Here is an 11,074-nt window from a genome sequence, read left to right on the forward strand (position 1 = left end):
GATTCGAGTTTATTATCTCCACTTGTGAGATTTTGGACAAATTGTAGAGAATTTTGGTGATTTTTTGTGTATGAGAAGTGCTTTTGGGCATGTATCTATGCAGTACACATGTTAGGCAGCTCCTATTGAGTTGATGTATTGCTGAATATTCATGGTGCAACAGTCTTAGTGATCATTTGCAGATCTGAGATTGTTGCAAATGGATTTTTGGTGATATTGCTGATGTGGGAGTCACGTGATCGTGATGTATGCTTGTAATATATGCTGAAATTTCAGTTATATTGTTGAAAGTCATCCTTTCTATTGTTGTACATGTATTTTGGACTAAATCTTGCTCTTATTTCTTGAAATTTTAGGCTGAAATTAGCTGAATATTCAGCTTGTTGTTTGCTGCCATAAATTACAGCATTTTTTTTGATGCATTGCTGAAAAATAGCCACTAATTCTTCCAGGAGTAGTGACACTAAATCCCTCTTTGAAATCAAGAGGTTTGATGGCACTGGCTTTGATATGTGGAAGGACAGGATGCAAGGCATTTTGTTTCTCAAGGACTGTGATGAAGCTCTCTTGGAAACTAACCTTGCGGCTATGCCAGTGGGCTAAACTCAACAAGAAGGCCATTGCATACATTAAGATGGCTGCGTCTGATGATGTACTTACAGACATTAAGCGTCTTGATACGGGTTTATGCTATATGGAAAAGGTTAAAGGATACTTAAGAAAATACAACCTCAATGAATCAAGTGGATTTCATGTGCAAGCTTGTGAACATGGAGTTGGATGAGTCTAAGCCAATATCTGAGCATTTGAGTGCATTCACAAGGATTTTGAGTTTTAGCTGCAGGACTTTGGTTTGCCGGCTTTCACTAATAAACTGAAGGCTATTTTCTTGTTGATGACTTTGCTTGATAGCTGGGAGTCTTTGGTTGAAGGCCATTTTCTTGTTGATGACTTTGCTTGATAGCTGGGAGTCTTTGGTTGTTTCACTTAGCAACAACCCTGCTTTAACCTTTGATGGTGCTAGGGGCTCTATCATCAATGAGAAGATCAAAAGAAAGTTCAATGGAGAAAGCAATGGTTCAGTCTATCATCTTGGAGGTAGGTTACAGAAGAGAGGTAATGTAGCAAATAAAGGCAAAAGTAGGAGTAATAGCAAGAGCAAAACAACAAGATGTTACTTGCTATCGGTGTGGATGTAAAGGGTATAAAAAGCTTGATTGCCGGTACTACAAGAAAGAGCAAGAAAGAAAGAAACAACAGGGAAAGAAAAAGAAGGATGGTAACTCTTCTTCAAAAGAAGTTGCAAAGGCAAATGTTGCATCTAGTGCGGTCATTAAAGAGTGTCTTGACACTAAAGAGATACCTGTTGCAGCCTCATGCAATGATGTAGATATTATGGCAGTAGCATGTGATAAAAGGAGGTAATTGTTGATGCCTTACTTTCAGCTCATGATGGGCTGTCCCAATCATGGATAGTGGAGAGCGGCAGTGTCTCTTTTCATATTACTCCCTTTTTGGAGTCATTTTCTGAACCTAGGCAAGGTCTACTTGGGCAACAACTATGTGTATGAGATAGAGGGTGTAGGTACCATTCACTTGGCCCTTGAAAGCCGCAAAAAGTTGATTTTACAGGATGTTGGATATATACCTGGCATAAAGAAAAGTCTACCGTCAGTTGGACAGCTTGGAAGGTCCATAGGGGCTCTATGTTGATTGTTAAAGGCTGCAAAAGGGGGACTTTGTATTATTTGCATTGTGAAGCATTACCTGGCAAGTTCTTGGCTGTGGGTGAAGTTCATTTACAGATTGAACTTCGGCACAAAAGACTTGGCCATATGAGCCAAAAAGGCCTTCAGGTTCTCTCATCTTTAGAGAGATTTGATGTAAAAGGCTTTGGTCTCGAATTTTGTAATGATTGCATGTATGGAAAACATGTAAAGTCTCCTTATTACTTTGGTGTAGTTAAGAAGTCGAATGCTCTTGATTTAGTACACTTTGATTTGTGCACTATGTGTGTTAATTTATATGGGGGTGCACGGTACTTTGTTATTTTTATTGATGATTTCAATAGAAAGTCATGGGTGTATGTGTTAAATAGCAAAAAGGAAGCGCTGGATGATTTTAAAAGGTTTCATGCTTTTGTTACCACACAGAAAGGGCTTAAGTTAAAATCTATAAGAACGGATAATGGGGGCGAGTATGTTTCTAATGAGTTCAAAAAGTTTGTGAGATGCATGGCATCAAGAGGGAGTTGATAGTCCCTTATGATCTTGCATCAAAAGGCGTGGCTGAAAGATATAATCGTACACTTTGTGAGAGTCAGATTCATGCTGTCCACAGCTAATCTTCCACAACAGTTCTCGGGAGAGGCTCTTAAAACTGCAGTTCATGTATGCAATCACTCTCCCAATTTGTATTGGAAAATGACATTCTTGAAGAGGTTTGGTTTGGCAAACTTGCTTTGTACGACCATTTTCGTGTCTTTGGTTGTGATGCCTTTGTGTATGTTTCTATAGATTAGAGGACTAATCTAGATACGAAATCCATCAAGGGCATCTTCATGGGATATGGAGATGAGGGAGAGATGGGTTATAGAGTTTGGCTCCCTCATGGCAAGAAGATGTTACGTAGCTAAGACATAGTATTTAATGAGGCAAAGTTGTTGAAACATACTACATTGGATGACCTTGCCAAAAGGAAAGTCAAATTTCAGCATGAACAGCGAGCCATTCAACAGCCATTAGTTGACAATTCTGTTTTGATGCTGAAAATGAGCAGCAACCCATTGTGTTACATTGAGAAGATAATGGATAGCAAATAGATGCACAGGATGGAATATGACAGCAAGAAGAACATGCTGAAAACAGGTTACAGTAGCAAGGAAATGTTAAAAATCAGCCACTTGGTGATGGTATGCACATACTTGAGGATGTAGGCTCATTGCTTGACAATATAGATTATTGGGTAAGAAGGTCTACACATGTCAGAAGGCAGCTATAGAGGTTTTAGCTATCTTTGGATTGCATTTTGTTGACTGATGGGGTGAGTCTCTAACATTTAAAGAGACACAGTCGTGAAAACAAGAGAAAGTGGGAGCTTGCTATGTAGAAAGAGATGAATCCTCTGTATGCAAATAACACATGGGAGCTTATACCTTTGTTGAAAGCTATCCTTGATAAATGGGTTTACAAAGTGAAATGTATTGATGGGAAGCCCAAGTACAAGGCACATTTGTTTGCTAAGGGCTATACACAGAAGGAAGGCATAGACTTCCAAGTCTTTTCACTAGTGGTAAAGATGATCGTGCTCTGTGTTTTGTTTGCTCTCACTGTATCCTTGGATTTAGAGTTGGATCAGATGGATATGAAGACTACTTTTCTTCATGGTGACTTAGATGAAAAGCTATATCTGAAACAACAAGAAGTTTTTGCTATTCTAGGGAAAGAGCATTTGGTTTGTAAGCTGAAATGCAGCTTATATGGGCTGAAACGAGTCCTTAGACAGTGGTACAAAAATTTGATATCTTCATGCTTAGCCATGGATTTAAATGCAGTCATGTAGATCATTGCTTATACACTAAAAAGGTTGATGATGGAAGCCTTATTTTGCTGGCCTTGTATGTGGATGACATGCTAATTGCAAGAAAGCATAAGAGTACTTTAAATGCTCTTAAAAGGCAGCTGAGTTCAGCCTTCTCAATGAAAGATTTGGGGATAGTTGAACACATTTTGGGGATGCGCATTAAAAGAGATAGAAACCAACACTTGTTGTTTCTCTCAAAGGACAAGTACATTAGCAAAGTACTTGACATGTTTAATATGGCTGATACTAAACCTCTTGGTGTGCCTTCATCACCACATACAAAGCTTAGCAAACCTGATTGCCCAAAAGGATGATGCAACTGCTAGTACTATGAAGGGCATACCTTATGCATTAGCTTGTGGATCTTTGATGTATGCCATGGTTGCAACTCACTCTAACATTGCTCATGTAGTGGGAGTTGTTAGTAGATTCATGTCTAACCTTGGCAAGCCACATTGGGAAGCAGTGAAATGTATCTCTAGATACTTAAAAGATACACAAGAGAAGTGTATATGCTATGGAAAGGGTACACTCGAGTTACAGGGATTTTGTGATTTGGACATGGCAAGAGATCTTGACACTAGGAAATCTACTAGTGGGTATGTCTTTCGTTTGTCTGGCGGGGCTATCTGTTGGTGTTCAAGGTCTAGAAAATTGTGGCACTGAGTACTATAGAGGTTGATTATATTTAAGCCACTGAAGCTTCTAAGGAAGCTATTTGGCTTTGCTGTCTAGTCAAGGATTTTAGTATTTCTTCATGTACTCCAGTGCTTGGTTGTGATAGCCAAAGTGCAGTATGTCTGGCTAAGAATGCCATGTTCCATGCATGTACCAAACACATAGATGTTTAGTACCACTTCATTTGACAAGTCTTGGATGATGGCCTTGTCACACTGACTAAGGTTAAACCCAAGACAACCCTGCAGATGTTCTCACTAAGAGTCTTACAAAGGCTCAGCATGAGCATTGCATCCGATTAGTGGGAGTTGGTCAGCTTAAAGGTACTACTTGTCAGGCCTTTAAGTGGGAGGTTGTTGGGTGTAAAGTCCCTTCGTCTCCGTGCATAAAGTTATACGGGTGTGAACACACCCATATTGTATCCTGACATAAAAATACATTCTTTATTCTTTGTGTACCATCACAATCTAGTACACCTATCTTTGCGTTCACTCCCTCTTACTCCTAACATTGCTGTTCGCATTTCTATTGCAGACTCTCCCCTTCATGTATGACATACTCTACCCACACTGATCTTGACTAGGTGGAACTAGATATTTGTGTATCATATTCATATTCAGCCACATGGCTAGACATGTACTGCTTCATCCTGTTTTTGTATCCCTACATGGGTATTACTATCTTGTACAAAGTATATCACTAATCACCTTTTAGCACATCACACTTTGATGTCTAATGACGATCAACATTGTACATGATTTTGTCTCATAGGCGGATTTTGGCCTCAGAAAATGTTAATCTCTCTCTCTCTCTCTAAGGGAAGTTCGCATATCTAGTTGACCCTCTTATTTGCATTCAACCTGAGAAGATTGGAAAAGCTATGTGTTGGATGGGCAGTGACTCCAATTACTGTTCTAGAGAGCAGTGTTGGATTGGCAATGACTATAATTCAGGGCATTCAATCATTGTTGGACTAGCAATGGCTATAATTATTATTAAGGAGAGCCCATCATTCAACAACTATGTGTGCATAGACCATCATGCCTTTCTTCGCCACTTATTTGCCACCAAGATCAATTTCCTGGATGCATTGCCCAAAAGAGCATGGACTGTCCACCTGCTTCAACTCCTCATGACAACCTATTCATGCACTACTCTGGCCAGCGGTACATTGTATCTTTGAGAATGAGTGAGACCAAGCTTTCAAAGTGAAGTTGGAGAAGTTGGACCTAGTCAAATAATATGACCCTCATAAAGACCAGTGAGATAGGTGATGACTGTGAAGCTGGCATGTCAGCAGAAAGAGAGGGATTGAAGGTTAGTAGGATGTATGGCGAATATACAGATGTGGATGGGTGGTGAATAATCAAGAGGCGTTAGTGCGAGTACAATACAAAAAAAAATTTGATATAATAATTCTATAGACTGCCTGTGGATGGGTGGTGAATAATCGAGAGGCGTTAGTGCAAGTACAATACATTTTTTTTTTGATATAATAATTCTATAGACTGCCTCTCAAACAAAGGCATGTGTGTGCTTAGGATTGTTTAATAACATTGTTGATAAGGTTTGATCTGAATTAGGAGGTTTTCATTAAAGCGAAGAGTTTAGCACCCTTACTTAAGTGTGCTTGCATCCAGGGGTAAATACATAGAAGAATATGACACAGAGATAAACCAAGAAGAATTAATATGCTATTTTCCTTACCCCACATGAAATCTAAATCCCTCACATGATCGTCCTTTAATAATTAAAGATCATATATCTGATGAGAGGAAGGTCTGATCCATTTGTCCTCCTCAAGATTTCCAATATCATCTCCTCTCTGTAGCGTATGGAACTCGCTTGCTTTGCTTGAAATTGGGACTCAACTTCTGAAGGGATGTCACTTTCATAAAATGAAGCTATACATTAGAGAATGGTAGACATGAAACAAACATTCAACTGTACTTGTTTCGGACTAAAACATCTATTCCACGAGTAACACATGTCAAATTATGCTGCTTCTTTTTATCATGTCAATTAGCTATTCCACACCAATGGTTCATTTTCAAGGCATTGCTACACTATCATGAAAAACGGAAGAAACACGGCATATACATCATTGCTTCCAAGATCTAAAAATGACAAAAGTTTGTTGGGTTTTACTCACGCCTACGCTCACATAGGAGTGCCGGTGATCCACAGTAGGACATTGGGGCACTTTTACCTCTCCGTAAGAAAGGTTTTCCCCCCCAGTCATACTACTCTTTATTTGTGTATTTATGTTACACAGTTCGGTCACTTATCATACACGACACACTTTCATGTGTGAACACACCTTAAGGCACTTACACAACCCTGAAAGGGTTGTACTTTGTACTTTGAGTTACACTTTGGAACTAATCAAGTGTCAAGCAGTGACCACACTCTTACTCTCTCTACTGTTTACACTCTCTGTGCTGAGTTGATAGTTGCCATCTCTGATCCAACGGTGGTATCAGAGCCTGAGGTTCATCCCGTAGCTGCTGAAGCTCTGCCTTGGAGGTCCCACACCAGGCCAGTACCCTGTCCGCCAGCTGCAACAGCAGCCAGCCAGTCTGCTCGCCAGCCCAGCAGGCTATGCCTGCTCCAGCTGCCCTCCTTCAGCTTCCCCGCAGTGTCGCCCTGCAGCGCCACTGTTCAGGCAGCTGCTGTCGCCACCCTGTCCTGTTGCTTGCCCACTGCCTGGGCCGCCAGCTCTGCCAGCCTGTCCAGGCTGCCGCCTGGTCCTGTCCAGCTCTGTCAGGCCTGCCTGCATACAGACTGCGCCGCCCACCAGCCTGGGCAGTTCTGCCTGCAGCACCAGCATTCTCAGCTTGTTCTCAGCTGCCAGAGGTATATCTTATCATTTTATTCAAAATATCAGAGCCAGAGCAAGGGGCTTTTACAGAGAAAGCTCCATTTCTGCTATAGCAGGTGCTTTCGTGCACAACATTGCAGAAAATCACTAAAACCTCAATAAAGTTGTATATGAAAGTTGAAATTTGAGGAAGTGATATTTATTCTGACTAGTAAAAGACCATGCATATATAGCTTGCCATTAAGTTCCCCACAATCCAATGTCTAGTCTCACTAGCAAAAACCATGTTTCTATATCTTAGTTGTCATTATATTGTCCACAATTCCAGTGTCTAGTTCGCTAGCAAAGATGGTACTTCTATAGCTTAGAGGCCATTATATTTTCCACAATTCCAGGTCTCATTTGCCATTATATACTCCACAATTACAGATCATACCTAAGGAAACATCAAAACCATTATATTGCATATGTGGTTGTGCAAGTTCTTAATCATATTCATGTACTCATGTTCTCTAAAGTCTAGAGACACATCACATGCTTCCTCTAGTATACTCCATACATACACATCATACACTCCTCACCACACACTCTCTCCATGCCATGTACTCTCCATGTGTATTGCACAAGCTTTTGAAAAGAACAATCTAACACATTCTGCAAGTTATGTATCTCCAAACTTGAAGAATGCTATTCTGGTTTGAATAGCTCTTATGATACAACTAATGCTGACTTACAAAGCTCTTATTGTGCAACTAATGCTTTTATAAGAAAGCTCCATTTGTTTTTCCTTTTCACGAAGCTACCATGTTCCATGCTTTCTTCCTTCCACAAAGCTCTTATTGTGCAACTAATGCTTTTATAAGAAAGCTCCATTTGTTTTTCCTTTTCACAAAGCTACCATGTTCCATACTTCTTCCTTCCACAAAGCTACCAAAGTAACAATTTCAAGAAACTATACCTGATAAGAAGGTAAGCATCAATTTTTGTTAGCACATATGTAGGCTCCATACTCACATGATGTTGCAAAGATACTTCCTTTATGAACCATGCACGCGTTATGTGAAACACACAATTAATAATTGGTTGATAGCGGATTCTCTTGTTTTGCTTTGTTAGTCCATCGCTGTCTGGCTCCCTGATTTTGGTAGTAGACCATAGCTGTCTGGTTTCCTAATTGAGAGGCCTGAGGCAGAAATCCATGTCTCTTCATGACCCCTTGGGGGGGTGTTTGCTTTTCACCTTGGGGCCTCGGTGTTGCTAGAATGAATGGTGATTTGGCAGAAAAGTGTGTTGTGTGTACACACCATCCTTTCATCCTAGTTTTTTTTTTTTCATTTCACCGAGCTGAATAGACAAATTCACCGATCTCATAAATCCGGATGTATGCCAGGTTTTCCTAAAGAGATCGTCTTTGTCTTTTTCTTTTTCTTTGGGAAAATGCAGAGAGGCATACGTGCCAGCCCAAAGAATCGCTATACTTGGCAAGCTTGGGCCATATTTGAGGCGAAACAGGGCAGAAGAGCTTTGGCAAGACGACTTTTCGAGCAAGGACACAAGCTGAATCGAGGAGATGCAGTGCTTTTACAAGCCTTCGCTATCTTTGAATACGAATCCTCAAATGTGGACACTGCTCGGGAACTCTTCCAGCAAGCTGCTGAGGCAGATCCTAAGCATCAACCTGTGTGGACCGTAAGTTGCTTCTCCCAATTTGGAAATCCAACAACGTAAAATGAATTGCAATGCCTTATGCAACCCGCTGTTTTGCAGGCTTGGGGTTACATGGAGTGGAAAGAAGGAAACCTGGATAATGCTCGGCAGTATTATAGAAGATCAGTGTCCATAGCCACTGGCAGTTTGAATGCTGCCCGCACATGCCATGTATGCAAATGAATGTTTCGAGTATGCCTATGATTCTAGTTGCGGATTTTGAGAGCATGAAAAGAGAGCATTGGAATCTTTTTTTCATAAATTAAAAAAAGTGCAAAATTATCCAGCCTGTAGAGGTATTCATTTGCAGAAGATATAAGCATGATTAATTATCTGTTTATGAAGTGTAAAAGAAAAGTAGTGATAATGGTACCCGTCTTGTTTGTTTACACATTCATTTTCACTTGCAAGAACCTTGATAGCAAACTGTGCTTTTGTCTTTGCCATTTTCTTGGCAATATGGACTGTCGTGGAGTTGTAAGTGATGCTCTACTTACACATTCAATGACAATTGGTCTTCTCAAACTGTCTAGTTTACGGGCACAAACAGTGTAGGATCGGCACATTTAGAGCAGTAGTTTGCCAATAGGGTTATTAAAAGATTGATTATTGGTTTTTGGGTCAGTGTAAGTTTGGAGCGGCACTGCCAAATACCCGAGCCTAGACACAAATGAGGAGAGTACATATGGCTCGGGAATAGTCCGCATCCAAGCAAGGAGCATAAGCTATACTTGTCGCCACTGCTTCCACATGCAGGCATGCACTGCCGCAAATAGAAAGGCAAAGCTAAAAATGAGTAGCATTTCTTATCAACCAGCTCAGGCTGAAATCATGCTAAGGTGTCAATGTTCCTGTTCCTCGCATCAAAACTTTTGCAAAAGTGGAGAATGTATAATCGGATTGCAATCCCAGACTGAGCTGACCCTCTTTGCTGTTGATAAACACCTTTCTTTGCAAAATATAAATTTTCTAATTTGGATGGTTTCACTTGTGTCATCTTTCAGGCTTGGGCAGTTCTGGAGGAACAAGATGGAAACTATCAAAAGGCCAGAGAACTTTATAAATATGCTTTGAAGGTGGATCCTCAGAATTCAGCAGCATGGCTCTCCTGGGCAGACCTTGAAGAGCGTCTTGACAACGGTGTGCGAGCTGAGGAGATTCGCATGCAGTTTTTTCAACAAGTAATATTCTTTGCTATCTTCCATTAGGACCCCTTAATAGCAATCCATTAATCAATTTTATAGGGGACAATGAAAGGCCTCACACACAAAAGTTTTATCGATTAGGATCTGACTATATTTAATGTGTGCGTACTGTAGAAAACCGAAGTTGTAGATGAAGCTCCATGGAATCTGAGCTTCACGAGCATGCTTGGTCCTGCTATCAATACAATCAAACAACTTTTCAGGATCAAGGCACTGCCAAGTATGGAGATGGGTTCGTCAGGAGGTGAGGTGGATAAGCTGGATGAACAGGGATCAGCAGCCGGTGGAATGAATGTGCCGGATGAATTCATACTTGCAACACAGAACATCCAGAGCGATGATTCATTCGATATTGATGAATTTATTGATGAGGTGCTGCCTGCAAAGTATAGGTCTTAAAGAAAGACATCTACAGAAATGAACATATAGTCAAGTCAGCTGCCTTATCCTCTAAGGAAATCACAGTCCCTATCGTTTTGACATCTTTGCAGTCAGCTGAAGATTGCAGTCTTCTGCTATCAGCTGTAAGCCTATCTGTGGCAGGTTCCATGAGTTAATTGCCACCCCGTTGCTATTCCTGTATAGGCAAGATCTCCCTCATTGTTGTAATCTCATTACAGTCAGGCAATGCCCTTAAACCCACGTGCAGTTCCTTGTTCCAGTTTTTCTATTGTGAAAATGCTTAATCCATCCAGGGGTATATTCAGTTAAGCAGAGAGCCACGCTTAGCACCACAACAAGTAAGGCACGCTCTCGACACCATTCCCAACACCCAAGTGGCTATGACATTGTCCATACTTTGACAATTCATGTAGTCTAGTGGGATAATGTGGATGCACTCTAAATAATATACTGAAACCTATAGTGGAAAGAGTGATGTTGAGCATGGGGTTTATAAAGTGATACTCAAAACAAGGAGTGGTTTCCTATATATTCCTCACATGGCATTGATACCTTGGATTGGTTGCCATCTCTTAAGAGGTCTCACTACCCTTGTAGCATCTTTCAAACAACTTGTAAGGCAATCTTGACAATGTACATAAGGATTGTCTTATTGATAATTAGTTTCTACCATCCTTGC

The 11,074-nt window shown here is 40.6% G+C and overlaps 1 protein-coding gene across 2 annotated transcripts in view; it reads left to right on the forward strand.

Annotated features, from left to right (window-relative positions):
- HCF107 (high chlorophyll fluorescent 107) overlaps positions 1-10,633 on the forward strand; it is a 58,895-nt gene extending 48,262 nt beyond the window's left edge. The window contains exons 5-8 of one of the 2 annotated variants that reach the window (XM_087671217.1): positions 8,525-8,770; positions 8,849-8,959; positions 9,793-9,969; positions 10,108-10,633. In XM_087671217.1, coding sequence (XP_087527343.1) covers positions 8,525-8,770; positions 8,849-8,959; positions 9,793-9,969; positions 10,108-10,392 — 819 coding nt within the window. In that variant the 3' untranslated portion in view covers positions 10,393-10,633. The remainder of the gene's footprint in view (positions 1-8,524; positions 8,771-8,848; positions 8,960-9,792; positions 9,970-10,107) is intronic. The other variant, XM_087671218.1, reaches the window with a different exon arrangement.
- The last annotated feature ends 441 nt before the right edge of the window (positions 10,634-11,074 follow it).

The sequence above is a fragment of the Lygodium microphyllum genome, chromosome 29, assembly GCF_053477565.2.
Source record: "Lygodium microphyllum isolate KBCC chromosome 29, Lygodium_microphyllum_v1.1.10, whole genome shotgun sequence".
NCBI classification, from domain to species: Eukaryota; Viridiplantae; Streptophyta; class Polypodiopsida; order Schizaeales; family Lygodiaceae; genus Lygodium; species Lygodium microphyllum.